General features: G+C 31.6%; 2 protein-coding genes across 2 annotated transcripts; one reads left to right on the top strand and one right to left on the bottom strand.

Moving 5' to 3' along the window:
* Positions 1–304: 304 nt before the first annotated feature.
* Positions 305–1533, top strand: LOTGIDRAFT_159282 (hypothetical protein; the record flags this gene model as incomplete). The annotated part of the gene is made up of 2 exons (XM_009053619.1): positions 305–375; positions 912–1533. The coding sequence occupies 2 exons, from the start codon at positions 305–307 to the stop codon at positions 1531–1533; spliced, it is 693 nt and encodes a 230-aa protein (XP_009051867.1).
* Positions 1534–5560: 4027 nt separating this feature from the next.
* On the bottom strand, positions 5561–12848 carry LOTGIDRAFT_214078 (hypothetical protein; the record flags this gene model as incomplete). The annotated part of the gene is made up of 13 exons (XM_009053618.1): positions 12830–12848; positions 12710–12736; positions 12500–12562; positions 9583–9687; positions 9295–9340; positions 8858–8940; positions 8420–8616; positions 8053–8130; positions 7436–7598; positions 7052–7123; positions 6702–6818; positions 6172–6294; positions 5561–5635 (listed from the first exon to the last, which is right to left on the bottom strand). The coding sequence occupies exons 1-13, from the start codon at positions 12830–12832 to the stop codon at positions 5561–5563; spliced, it is 1152 nt and encodes a 383-aa protein (XP_009051866.1). The 5' UTR covers positions 12833–12848.
* Positions 12849–14834: the final 1986 nt, after the last annotated feature.

Below are 14834 nucleotides of genomic sequence, written 5' to 3'. Positions count from 1 at the left end.
AAAATCCTTTCCAACCTTCCAAAGTACCTGTAGCGACATCTACATCCGTCAGCTGATCGACGGGTGATTTGTTCAATGACAATGAAAAGTACGAAAAATCTGAGTTACTTTCCCCTAAATAATGATTTTTATGGATGATTCTGCTTAAGATCAAGTGTCAAATATGATAATTAACGTCTACTTTCCTATTTTCGGAAAAGTTATCCGACTGACATTCGGCAAAAGTCGCCGGTATTTTTAACCAATCATTGTCAAGTATATTTTACGTGCGCACCTCTCACTGCTGATTTACATTTCCGGAATAATGGCGTCTTTAGTTGCCGATTACAGTAGCGAAGACGAAGTTTATAGCGATACTGACTCTGTAAAAGCCTGGTATGAATCTCTTTTGAAACATTTCATGCACTAAAAAGGACATATAATGCAAAGCGTTGTAACAAGCCCCTGTTTCGGAAAATGAAACATGTACACCGCAAAATGTACAGTTACTCAACTTAAGTTACTGTCTGCAACTATGCAAGTCAAGTGCAGCGCAGAGTTCAGTGTAACTGTAAGTTCAATTTCACTACGACTAATCTTGAATCTGTCATTGTGACAATGTGCTACCTTTCAACCACCCAAATCTTTATAACAGCAACTAAATTGATTGGTAGAAGATTATGAGAAATGTGTTTGAACATCATGACACTTTCTTGATTGGTTTTTCACACCTCTTCTACTATCTAGTTCTAGTTTTACACTCAAATCACTTAACAATAATGGTTTAAAGGTGTTGGAAATCAGAAGATTATGATTTACATGTATATACTGATATGCTTTCTAGTCCACTGTCCAACCATATTGTTTTCAGAATCAAAATTTAGTCATCATTTTTATATGAGTGAAATCTCCATTGTAACATTATTTTTAAGCAATGAACCATCAAAAGATAAAGTTAAAGGCGAAGGAAATAAAACAAATTTCTTGTTAACGACCACTGAAAATAATGAAGATGGTACCTCATCAGATGACAGTGACCAAAATTCTAACCAATCAGATTCATTGGAAGAAGATGAAGATCCGCCTCCAGAAAGATTACCCAATCCATTATTAGGAGATACCCAAACAGGGTCAGTTTTTATCAACCCTTTCAAACAAGCTGAACTAGATAAACAGACAGTGTTAGAAAAGCATGTTCAAATGACAGAAAAGAAAAATATCGGAAATAGAAAAGTGTGTTTTAAATTTCGGAAAGGAAAGTGTAATCGTGGCAAAAACTGTCGATTTTCTCATGACATTGACACATTACGAGGTGCAAACCGATATGAGGATTCTGATAATCACAGAAATGACACTGGACACTTTCTGCCCCATTCTACAGAGCAGCCATTTATTCCAGAGCCAATAGATGAGGACTCTTTCTCAGCAAATAAAAAGCACAAAAGAAAAATTGGAGTATCAGATACGTTAGTGCCTCCTAAGAAAGCTATGATGTCATTAAATGATCAAAGAAATAAGGAAAGACCTTGGACTCTGGGGAAAAAAAAATCGTAGAATTAATTATGACCGTAAAGTAATGTTCTCATTACATCTGGTAAATATTGGCTTCCAAATGGCAAAGTGCCTGTTTAGGATAATAAAGGACTTAACAGTTCTGTGAAAGTCATAAGACTCAGTGAATTGAACAGTGTGATAATTGTAACTCAACATTTTACAATGGAATGAAAATGGTAGTATATCTGATCTAGTATTCTTAAGCAACCCACCCTTTTTATACGCCCACACGTAAGATGGGCGTATTTTGTAATCACCCCGTCGGTCCGTTCGGTCACATTTGGCTCGTGCTCACTCTACAGGCTACAGTTCTTTATGGATTCTTTTGATTTTTATTTTGTGTGTCAATGTCATTATGAAGATGATCCCTATTGATTTTCGTGATGATCGGATAATTTTTCACCGAAATATCGTGTCTGACTTGACGTTTTTCTCTATTAGCTATATTGTGCAACTCGTGCTCACTCTACAGGCTACAATTTTTTACAGATTCTTTTGATTTTTATTTTGTGTGTCAATGTCATTATGAAGATGATCCCTATTGATTTTCGTGATGATCTATCGATTTTCGTGATGATATAATAATATTTCACCGAAATATCGTGTCTGACTTGACGTTTCACTCTATTAGCTATATTGTGCAACCCTGTAGTCACTAAAGACTGTTTAATCATTTCTGACAGCTGCCAGTGGGCGTATGTTACCTTGCCTGGCAAGCTATCTTTTCAATGTGACAATACCTCCAGTAAATAAGTACGGAGCCCCTAAGGCGCAATTGTAAACATATTTATTTATTATAAACGAAATAATAGATAAATATGTTTACAATTGCGCCTTAGGGGCTCCGTAGTATGCTACTTTGAACTTACTTTTTTTTTTTTGCAATCATGAAATTGTTTATGCACTTTTGTATACTATTGTTAGTGTTAAGATATGGATTTGTTAATTTCTGTTTATTTTATATCCTTGTAATAAGACACAAACTCAAAAACATTAGTTGTAATTTTTCAAGCTTATCATTTTCATGTGTTCGTTCAAAAACCAGGGGAGTTTTTTTGCTTTAGGCATTTAGGACAGGGTTTGATCATTTCATTATGGTTCTGAAGTTTCAAACATAGGGCAAACTTAAATAAAATACTTTATTAGAAATATATGAATATAAAGCTATGGACCAGTTCTATAATAAAATATATATATATGATAATAAAACATTGAAAGCACAACCCAGAAAACCTAAAATAAATTGCACACAAGCCACACAATAGATATTCCATATATACCATTAAATACAGATTTTAACTATCTTAAGAAGAGCATTCTTGTTAATAATATAATACTGAGGTTCTCCAACATCTAAAGAATGATTATCAGAGTTCAATTTCAATAAGTACCAGTATTCAATATACCAATACCATTGTAATTGTAATCTAGATAAAGCAGTATGCTAAATTTAGATGTTTTTACTTTATGAACAAAGAGTAGGATGTAAAACTCCTTTCATTTCATTTCTTAATGAACAAAAGTTAACAAAATCCAAATCTTTAGTAAAACCAAACCATTTTGTAAACCGGAAAAGTAAATCTGCTCTGGAGTTAAATGTCTGAGTATTCAAATATTTCAAATGACCCTACGCTATAGACCTACAGTACCAAATATCTAATCTCCTCTGGTGCAGAAAAGTAGGACGTAAAACTCCATTTAATTTTTCATTTTCCTTGTACATTGATATTTTAGCAAGGATAATTCTAGTACATTATATGCTGTATATACATCAGCTAGTTATAGCTAGGAATAGGTACTCCTACTATCCTTTTAATACAAGTCAATATAATAATAATAATAATAAAGTATATATACATTCAGCTGCCAACAGGGCTTCAAAATAAAATTACAGTAAAAGCATGACTAATACTGTTTACAATAGAACATCATCCTAATAGTAGTGTTAACCATGCAGGTCAAATTCACCTAAATTGTAGGTATCAAAAAGAGGTCTTTTTAAAAGTAGAGAGTTAAGTCTTCTCAGCTCTATTCAGCCTGCTGTTATTCACGATCTAGACCATCTATAACAATTTCGTTTAATAATGGCTATTCTAGAATATTTTAGACTCAAGGTTATGTTATAAATAAAAGGGAGGTCTGTCTCAATATTTTGACCTTCGTATGTTATCACATAAAGCCATTATTGATAAAGGGGTTTACATTTCTATTTATCTTGCTCATTGGAAAGTCATTGATCAAAGGAGGCACCAAATTCCAGACCAGATTAAAGCAAACTATGAGGATGATGTTCAAATTAACAACAAAAGCAAAATACATAACAAATACAAAATACATTAATCACTGGTAATTTTCTTGGAAAATATTTCTTGAATATTAGGCTTGAAGTGCAAAGAAAATGAAAGGCCAAGTTTCTAACAAAAAAACCTTTTTATTATAGTAAACTGTTTCATGATTTCTATGAAAGACTCTCACACTCATTTTACCAGAAACAAGGCCTTAAATTCTTAAAATTACTCAAGTTGCTGATTGAAGTGTTCTCAAAAGCATACCTATCAAAATCTTGTAAATGTTTACTGTGACCAATATGAGATCTAAAATATTTTTTATAAATATTTTTTCATTGTTACTATTTTCATAAAGAAGGTTTATTAAATCCTCTCCAAAATAAGTCATTGTTTCTCTTAAAAATATTTTCAAAATAAAGTTCAATGAATTTTCTACAATATGGAATCTATGTTGAAAATTACCAATTAAATAAGAAAATATTATCAGATCTTTGATACAAAAAATAAACATTAACACTTATAATCAATAGGCACAATTATCAATAATAGGCATTTACTTATTCATAAAAATATAGAGGCATTTGTCATAAAATCAATGCTGAATAATTTTATTATAAGGCACTTGCATTGTACAAATGGGAGCATATGAATATTTCAAATTATTGATATGATGCACGTATGTTTATCAAAATTAGGCAATTCATATCATTAATATAAGGCATATAAGTACCTTTAACAATAAAGGCATTTTATTTAATAAAAGACACGAATGCATTTCTAATTAATAAGAGGTATCAATAGAAGGCACTTAATATATAATTATTGCGAGGCATAAATATGATTAATTAAGGGCACTTCAAAGTATTAAACGAAGGCACTTTATAATATTGCAAGAAATTTAAAATAATTAATGAAAGGAGATTAAATATCAATCTCAGGGCTGTTAATTCAAACCATATTTCAAACATGACTGGTAAATATATCCAGATCAACAACCCTGACAAATCTCAGCGGTAATCCTAATGTGTAGAGTTCATTAAAATAAGCCTTACACCAAAGTAATATCGTTGAACTATATACATCTGTTACTTATTATGTCTTATTACAGGGTTGGCATAAAATGACCTTTAACCTTTTCTGACAGGTGTTTTAAACAGTCAGTCAAAATGTCTTACAACACTGTTGAAATCAATAATTAAAGGAATCTCAGTCTCTTCTTGGAAGCCAAGTATTGGTAATATACTTTAACTTGCTAATACTTATATTCAACAGTAATTTAGCAGGTTTTAATACTAGTTAATACTCTCATGGTAATAGCATTTAATGGTTAGACTAGATAATATGAATAAATTTTAATTAATCATAATTCAAGCATTGATACATATTCTTAAAGCTGACATGACACATAAAAAAACAGAATGGAAACAGATCCCTGTATTTAACATAGCAAGAGGTAAAGAATTTACAAAATACTTGACCAATGCAGCTTTAAATATCAAAGATAAGCAAATATGGTTAGGCTATAATTAAAATATTTTTTGAAAATTTATGAAAAATGTCATTTTTGTCAAAGCATAGCAGCTTTAAGGTTTTATTACATTTATTTTTTTAGAATTAAGAACAAAATCATATAAGGCAAGAAATGGATCAGACCTAATTGTGACTAGTGTTAAAACTTAAAGCTCATGTTTAATACTTAATATGATTATAATACTGTATATTGTGAGGACTACCACAGTTTACAAGTTGCCCCGTTCTGCCTGATCTGCTTCTATAGCTTCAAATAATGATTTAAAATTACCAGCCCCAAATCCCTGAAAAAAATAGCACAAAAATCATACTAGTTCTAAAAACTGATTAGAGAAAAAGTTCTCAGACAAAATTTAAATGTGTATATGTATCCACTATGTTAATTTGATCCTTGAAGGATGAAAAGCACTTAAAAATTTATGTGACACCCGTGTCTTTTCCTAAAGAAAATAATAAGCTATCACTTTTGAGTAAACATTGAGTTCAGGATTGTTATTAATAGCAATATGATGATAGACACTTCACTTAATATACATGTATCTTGTTTTAAATAATCTTAATTTGTCCCAAATTAAAGCCCAGGCCTCGTATTCTCTTAGTTCTAGGATATCCTAGAAACAGTGTAATAAGTAAAGACCCTAGGACATCCTAGCGCTAAGATCGTTTCAAGACTACGCGGCCAGATCTAAGTGTTGTTGTGGACATTCATGGATGTTGAGTCAAGATGACAAATTGACTGTCTTCTATTGGCTGAGGAATGTTAATTGGAATCACTGCATGTAATGAAACAATATAATGGTATCAAAGGATATGGTACTACCTGATGGTTATTTCTCTGTATAACCTCTAAAAATAATGTAGGACGATCCTGCATGGGTTTGGTAAATATTTGTAATAGATAGCCATCATCATCAAAATCTACTAAAATATTCAGTCTCTGAAGCTGAAATGTAACCATGGTAATATGAAAATATAATGCACCTTATTGCTTGTGAAGTCAGTGAATAGACCAATCAATGTCTTGACTCTCTGGTGGTTATTCTGTGACTTTATTTGCAGACTATTAAACATTTTCTTCTGAAACTTGAAATAAAAGTGTTCAAAATGCACAATAACCTCAACGTTTTGAGCCAATTTTGGTTAAAAATATCTGCACTGTACACACAATTATACTGTATAAATTTGTTTCTAAAATCTTTTTATTTACATGTAAAGTAGATATGATTTGCTATAAGTCCATATTTCTAATAATTCTAAATCTAAGTAATTTTAAATTAACACATTTCAGAACTATAATATCAAGCTGTAAAAACCATGATAAAAAACAAAATCATCATAAACATGTCCTACCTCATCAAGATTCTCCTTTACTTCAACTTTAGAATTCTTCAACTGATTTCTCAAGTTTTTAAAATAAGTAGGTGGAATTTCTAAGAAGGTCATACCACGAGCTTTCAAATTTGTAATCTACAAACATAATCATCCAAATATACAGAGCACCTGATACATACAAACATATCCCAACATAAAAACAGAAGTCATACCTTTTGACCCACCTTATGGATTAGAAATAAACAGATACCCTCTATGCTATATTCTTTGCATTAAGACTATTGTTGCTGGCCTGGTACACAAAATTCTCATTGCAAACTGCATGTCATTACTTTTTCAGGGGAAGAAAAGTAGGCATGTTAACTTACAGATTTAATAATATCATTGGTTCTCATAGCAATATGTTGTACCCCAGCTCCACCATTGTAGTCCACATATTCCTATAAATAACAAACATATTAACATAAAATCATAGCTCAACACATCAAAGCATTAAATAAACCAATTCTCTTTTCTAATGCAAAATAGGAAATATTAATTCAGCTTGTACGAAGCTGAACTGTTATCCTCAAATCCTCTTATCTCCCTTGGTGTTGACTCCATACACTCCTTATTTGGCAGTTCTTTCAAATTGGCAAAATAAAACAAACTTGAATTTATAAATCATACTAAGAGAAGGTGTAGTATTGTTTCTGGCTATTGGACTATCAAAACAGGATGTGAAAACTCAGTTGCTAAGGAGCATCAGGTACCTGAATTTGGCTCTTTCTCTTGCCTACTGCTGGTTCATTGATAGGCATTTTAATAGTTTCTTCATAGTTGGTGACTACAATAGAACGTAGAGCTGAATACTGGGTATGAATTTGTTTGTCATCAACAGACCAGAAACGATGGAACATCAAGTTCTTCTCATACCTAGAAAAACAATATAAAATATGAATCTAATGAGCAAAAATGTTATCTTACATGAAAATATATTTGGTATATACCACTTACTTGCACCGGTACTTATGAAGCCAGGCCACACCACACAGTATGCAATGGGAAAATTTAGCAAGGATAGTGACATTAGCTACTCTTTTACTTGGCCGGTGTTTTGGTGTATTGAGACGAGTCTCAATGAAAGCACTAGCCTTGGTCACAGAGTACTGGTGTGGGATTTGTAATGTGTACTGCCTGTTGCATAAGGGGCCTCAGTTTATTGTCCCATCCGAACGACAAGACACCTTTTCATTTGCTCAAACAGGCAGCATTTTTATTTCTATAATTTCAATAATAGCTCTTAAGATTCTCATTTGAATGGATATTTAAGGTATTTTTCTATTAAAATTTGTTTACAAGTATCTAAATAATGAGAAAAGTTACATACCATTCTGTAGCTGGTGTCATACATTCATTAGGTTGATTTCCTACTATATGATCTATCAATAATAATCCAATCTCTGGCCTGAAACATGACAATATCATACATATATATTGTACATATAACATAATAAGGCTGTTGATTTATCTGAATTTGCCAAACTTGTTTGATTAGAGCTCCAAATAAGACATGACAGGGCGGGATCCATCGCAGGATTTAATCAAACTAAGCATATTTTTTACTGAAAACTCTAAAGAAATCAATCAATGTATTCCCTTTTGATCTTTTGATTCAAAGCCAAATGTCTTTTTCACAGGATTCTGCTGGAAGTCCCCTAAAGAGTACACGACCCCAGAATGTAACATTAACTTACAGATTTGTCAATAAAGGATCTTTTTTATCATTGATGAGTTTATATTCTGGTAGAAAAGGTCCAGTATAGCGTGATCTATCTATAAATGTATGAGTTGTATCACCATAAGTTTTAATAGTAGCCATTCTTACTGAGCCATTATCATCTGATACTTCCCAAGGTTCATGCACTACAGATGCCCCCCTTTCGACGGCTCTCTAAAAATAGAAAATAGGATGAATCGTAACCAATGAACAAACAAATTATAAAGTAATATAAATGCAAATACAATATCTAAGTTCTTCCTTCCCAAAACATTTCTTCAGTAAACTTCATAAAGGGGGGTGATTTTTTTGTAGTTAAATACCAATATTGATTATAGACCACATGTGTTATAAGGAAACATCTCAAAGAATCTATGCTTTTTGAAGAATGAATATATGACAAAATATCACTGACCTTAAAGATGGCATCTAAATCTTCTACTTCAAATGCTACATCCTTCACAGCATCACCATGTTTTAATAGATGTTGACCACACTCTACAAACAATACATACGTTATCAGTTTATCAATCTAAACTACTATTAAAGGATTATTAATAACCACCCATCAAAAATTTTCAAATATATTTTTGTCTCTGTAGTTCATTGCTTTTTCCAACCAGGCCACGTATTCTCAATTGATCTTACCGCTTGAATGCTCTAGGGACTTAACTTCTAACAATGTTTCTAAGGTATCCTAGTGCTAAGATAGTTTTGTGAATATGTGACAGTAATTATGATCAAAAGGACACTTTGTTCTTCACTTTGAATCTTTCAATGGGTCAAATTGACAGAACAACTGCATTCGGCAATTGCAGATGAAAATTCTGGCAAAAATATAAGTTTTATTACCTTCAGGTTGAAAGGGCTCTAACATACTGGCAAATACATAAATAATCTACAAGGAAAACAGATATATACATTTCTGTGGACCTTATTCCTACATGAACTACTATCATTAATTATATGCAAACATTCCAAATATAAAGACAATTGGTAAAAGTATCTAAGTTATTTCTCAGTGACGCTCAATGACATTAATGGATACCTCTAGAGGGCACCAGTAACCCAGTTTGGGAACCAAGGCTATAGTGATGTTAATTAATAATAGATAAAACAATAACTTAAGACAGGACTCACCTTATTCTGTCTAACAACATGAGCTGCTATTTTACGACTGCCAGTTTCCAGCCCTTTATAAGCCAAGGGTTCAAATCCCATACGTGTACAATAAAATGATGCTGCCTGTATAAAAAATATATATATATATTAAAACTTTCATAAGAGAAATAAATCTCAATGCTTAATTATCTTTCACTTATAAGGCATACGTCATATAAGTCATATGTCTGCAGTTTCAAAGGTGTTTATTATTCTTTAGAGAATTATAAATGAGTGCAGATCACAAGACATGACCCCCTCTTTCTTCTCCTCCCCCTACTGGTCCACATATTGAGAATATACGAACACAAGCAGTGTGCATAAAAAAGTCCCATGATACATTTTTGTATATTCTGAAATGATATCCTAAACATTTATCAAATATTGGTTTCGTTGCATCATTTGAGAAACAATGACAGAATGGTTAAAAATAAATAATCAAATTTCTCACATCTCCTCACTATGATTAAAAGAATTTGTTTATATTTGGCTTATATTGATAGCTTTGTTTCCACTTTATCATCTAAATGTTTCTTTTTTTTTTTAATATGATTCTATGATGTCATTAATATAATTTCAATTCTATATTTCAATGAAATAATTGTATTATTATCATAACCTACATCAATATCACCCTTGTTTAAATTATATCACCTTTATATGACCTACCAAACATTTTTTATAAATATCAGATTAAAAGTTGAAATAGAAATAATATGATATTGTAAAATATGATACTGGATCTATTTGACATTGAGCTGAAATTTAATTTTAAAATTAACCTTCAAAAAGTCAATCATGTAAAATTTTGACACATTCTTTCAGTATTTAAATAGGATATAATTTTAAATTTAGTAGCAAATGTCAAAATGTGAGAAAACCACACATTCCAAAAACATTTTTAATAATTATTTTAAACATTGCACAAGGCCAATGAAATCAAGTTATTAATATTATTTTTTAAATAACACATGTCAAAAAAGGATTATAAAATAGGTTCTCTTTTTTTTTTTAAATTTCAGGCTTTTAAACTATATTTTCTAGATTTATTCTAATTATTAACGTATCAAAACTATAACTTTACTAAAGAATATATATGTGAAATATCTGTGCTAGTTTGAGACTTGTGTCACCTATATTATATAATAACTCATAATCCCTCTATAATCTTTAGTATTTGAATAAATCTCTTCATATATTTTGACATGTACTAAGAAAATGTGATATTGACTTCCTCAAGCTGAAATGAAAGGAAATTCTTTTGTCCTAGTTTTTTTGCACCTGATAATGTTACTGAAGCCAGGCAACACCATCTAGTGTACAATAAGGGAAATTTCTGTCCGATTCTTACTGTCGAGTAGAATTTATCACTGTATATATTTTATTAATTTTGTTGATTTAAGTGATGTAAGTGCTGGATAGATTGAAATTGCAAAGGAATCATCTAATGCTTCTGTGCTGACAAACTTCCCAAATTACAGTATTGTCCATCAGTATTAGCCCAATTAGTAAAATCCATTTCATTTTGACCTCTCTTTATGTAGTAAAACTTGAAATTGTGAATGTTACAAATGAGGCATGAAATTCACCTAGTTAATATTAGACAGGCCACTATTATTTATTATAATTGTTAGCCCATTAGAGAGAACTATTATAATTATTCATAATTTAATAGCCATATATTATCATAGTGTAGGACAACATAATAAGCTTGTCATTGAAGAGATCTTGTAGTCTCTATATATGCCTTACTAGCTGACTGAGCTAAACTTAAGTTAGATGAGGTAGTATGTTCTGTTAAAGCTTAAGTTAAAGCATGGTTTGATATACAAAGCAATTAAGCAATCTTCCTTAAACCTTATAAACCTGTTATAAACAGTCTATTTAAATTAGACCAAACTGTAGTTCCTTTTTTACTAGCTTTCATTTTTATATAGCCACTTCAGTTAGGGTTTAATGACAGCCCTCTTAAAAGTTTGTCAAATTTACCTTTTAACATCACCTGATAAACACCATAATCACGAAATGCCAGCGCTGGAGAGGGTAGAAATTTGATTGGTTAGAGTTAGGTCCAAAGGTTAATTTTACAAACATTCTGTCTAGAGACCCTAACTGAATTGGCTACATTAAAAATAAAAGCTAATAAAAATACAGAACGAAAGTTTGATTTAATTTTAAAAAGACCGTGTTGTAAACTACAAGAGTTAATTGCTGTTAGGTGACATGCTGTAGTATTATAATATCAATAATCTCTTATAGACATCAGAGTTAGAGATTATATTATATATGTTTGAGTGAAAACATTATTAGCATATTTTAAACATATTTCATTGATCAAGACATACTCTAAATTTTAAATCCATAAAACCACTTTTAGAGACTTTAAATACATTTTCACAATTGATTTTGATTGAATAACTCAGTTACAAAATATTAAAATACTTCAAATAATAATAATGCAGAGGTATGATTTATAGCACAGGTAACCAAAACCCCCAGTTTTCCCTATCACTTCAAACACTGGTATACCTAGAGATAGAGTGTTTCAGTAAACCTGGTTCTTCATAATAAATAATATCTCATTTCCCAATCCCATTCAGATGTAACCTGTTATTAGGCAAACTTGATTTTCATGTGGCCTACAAAACTCTTATGAAGAATACACATCAAGAAACAAGAATTCATATATCATAGATTGATATGCTTTATGATTGCAAACATGTCTACTTTAAGTCATACACCTCCACATATTAATGTATTAGTTCGAACATAAACATTATGTCCCAAAATACCCAGCTTTCCCCTATCATTTCATCATCATGTTTGCTCAGGTACGAAATAACAATCTGGAGCATCAAAAAGGTCAAAGCTAAAAGTAAATTCAAAGTTATATTACCTGCTTGGCATTTCCAACCCAAAATGTAACATGATCAAAACATAAAAATCGACCGGATTCCGGCTGAAAAGTACAAAATGTAAGTCGTGCAATGTGCAAAACAAAAGTAGAGCAGAATAACGGTCAAGGTCACCTACTTTTCAGAAAGTCAATAAAAATAGCCAGCAAAGATGTTTCAGTTTTTCTCTGTTAAAATAAAATGACACTCACCTTAGGTCCTTTGTCTGTGTAGGTAGTCTGAAAAATAAATAGAATACCAATTATTTCAAACGTTAATCAACAAAAAGAGTTACTTTTAATAGGAAAAGCAGAGAGTAAATATTTACGCACCATTTTAACGTTGTAGCTGCCACAAATGCAGTTTTTCTCGATCAACAGGTCTAAAGACTCTGATTGGTTCACGCCCCCTTTATATTGACCAATCAACGATCTCGAGAATATCAGGTCTTTATTGCAACCAACCAGAGTCGAGATAAGATTTCAACACCTGTTACATTTACTGTAGACTCCAACATCAAGACTTAATAAATACAACGACTATCAAACTGCCACAAATTATCTAAAATCGAATTCCTCAATAAAACTCAACGTTATGCCACCATTGAAATATATCAAGAAACATTTCTCAATAGTCCGATCAGTCAATATGAATCAACGATTTTGGCGAATAAAATCACAGTAGTCTGGATGATAGAGACTATCTACCTCTATATATCAACGGAATTTCACACAAGTGATAAAATGCGGTTGTCAAATCGACGCAATAAAATCTTTAAAAAAAATAAAAGTCTCCAGGGCATGTCATTTGTTTATCTACTTATCTTTATAGTTTGTGTGAAGACGCATATTAAAGAGTCTTATCTATCTAAGTTGTATTGCCAATGCAACGTTAATGGTTACACTATAGGTTTCAGTGTATTTGTGCCTAATATATAAAATTCCATACAAGCAAGATAATTTCCTCAATAAAAAATCTCGTGCACAGAATAGCAAAAGCGGCAGTAAAGATAGTACAGTGGTATCATCAGGTGTGAAAAGAGAAAACATGGTCTGCTTCGCGCATGACAAAAGAAGGTGAATTTTTTGCAGTGATTTCAAATGTTCATATAATTCTATTGAAAAAGGTAGGATTACAAGGGTATAGACTAACCAGGAATTAAAGGGGCAGAGGTGATTTTAGTCTGGAATAAATATAAGTAGTCTCTAGAAGTACTAGAAATGTACGAAAATCACATAATTCCTTTAAAAATACTTCAAACTAGGAATTTTATTCACAATTTCTATATATATAACGCAGATAATTCTGGACGTACATGGATTTAAAGGCTCGAATTTCGAGGGTGAGCTGTGAACACTATTACTGATTGGCTTAGCTAAAAAATTCCAGTTTCTGAGACTAAAGTATGGTTGGTCAATAAGAAAATTGTCTACCTGTCCCTTTAAATTGGTTCGTTTTAAATATGTCAAAACAGCCAAATATAAATATCTAAAAAAAAACATCCACTAAGTACACGGAAAAAATAACCTTTGTGACTTAAGTCGTCCGCAGTTCGTTTACGACATCCAGAAACTATGACAATGTATTTATATTAAAACCCCTCAGCATTCGAAAAGAGAAAAGTCAGAGTTTAAAATGGGATTCAAGTGGAAATTGTAGTTACCTCCCTTTACTGACAATCACCATACCAGGAGCAAACTATTTCTGACTGGTTGGACTTATGAGCAAAGATCTTTTTACAACTACCCCCACCCATCACATGGCCAAAAAGCTATTTGGTGACATTTTGTGTCTATAGTCTTTATAGTGACGATAGCCCATCCGTATATCATATCCTAGAAACGTGTTTAAGGGCTAATATCTCTTTTTTAATTCAAACGTTCTTTCAAACAATTCCAACGTACATGAATCGTAACGTAATAATCCGGTGATCTTTCTCTATGGAGGCTATGGTATCAGTGTGCTTTACGGAAAAGACGGGGGCGTGAACCTGATGCGAACTAAACATGCTATAAGAAGAGGAGACAATACACCGCAGTTTATAGATGGTTCCTTAAAAAAACACCCCTAACACAATGATATACGTACATTCATTGTTAGCTGGTTTCAATATTCTAAAATTTATACTAAAACGGATGAATATGTTAATTTATTTAAGATTAAAGCTCGCTAGTGAATAACATACAATACACACAGAAAAAAAGTTAAAATTGGCTTCTATTCTTAAGCAAATCAAACACGTCGAAGTTTCGGGCCTTTTTGTCAAAATCAAGATATTCAGTGTATTATATTATCATCTTACTGAGAGGAACTAATTCAAAATGGATAACAGAATAA

Source organism: Lottia gigantea (assembly GCF_000327385.1).
Source record: "Lottia gigantea unplaced genomic scaffold LOTGIsca_20, whole genome shotgun sequence".
In the NCBI taxonomy this organism is placed as follows: domain Eukaryota; kingdom Metazoa; phylum Mollusca; class Gastropoda; family Lottiidae; genus Lottia; species Lottia gigantea.
This window is presented reverse-complemented; position numbering and strand designations above follow the sequence as displayed.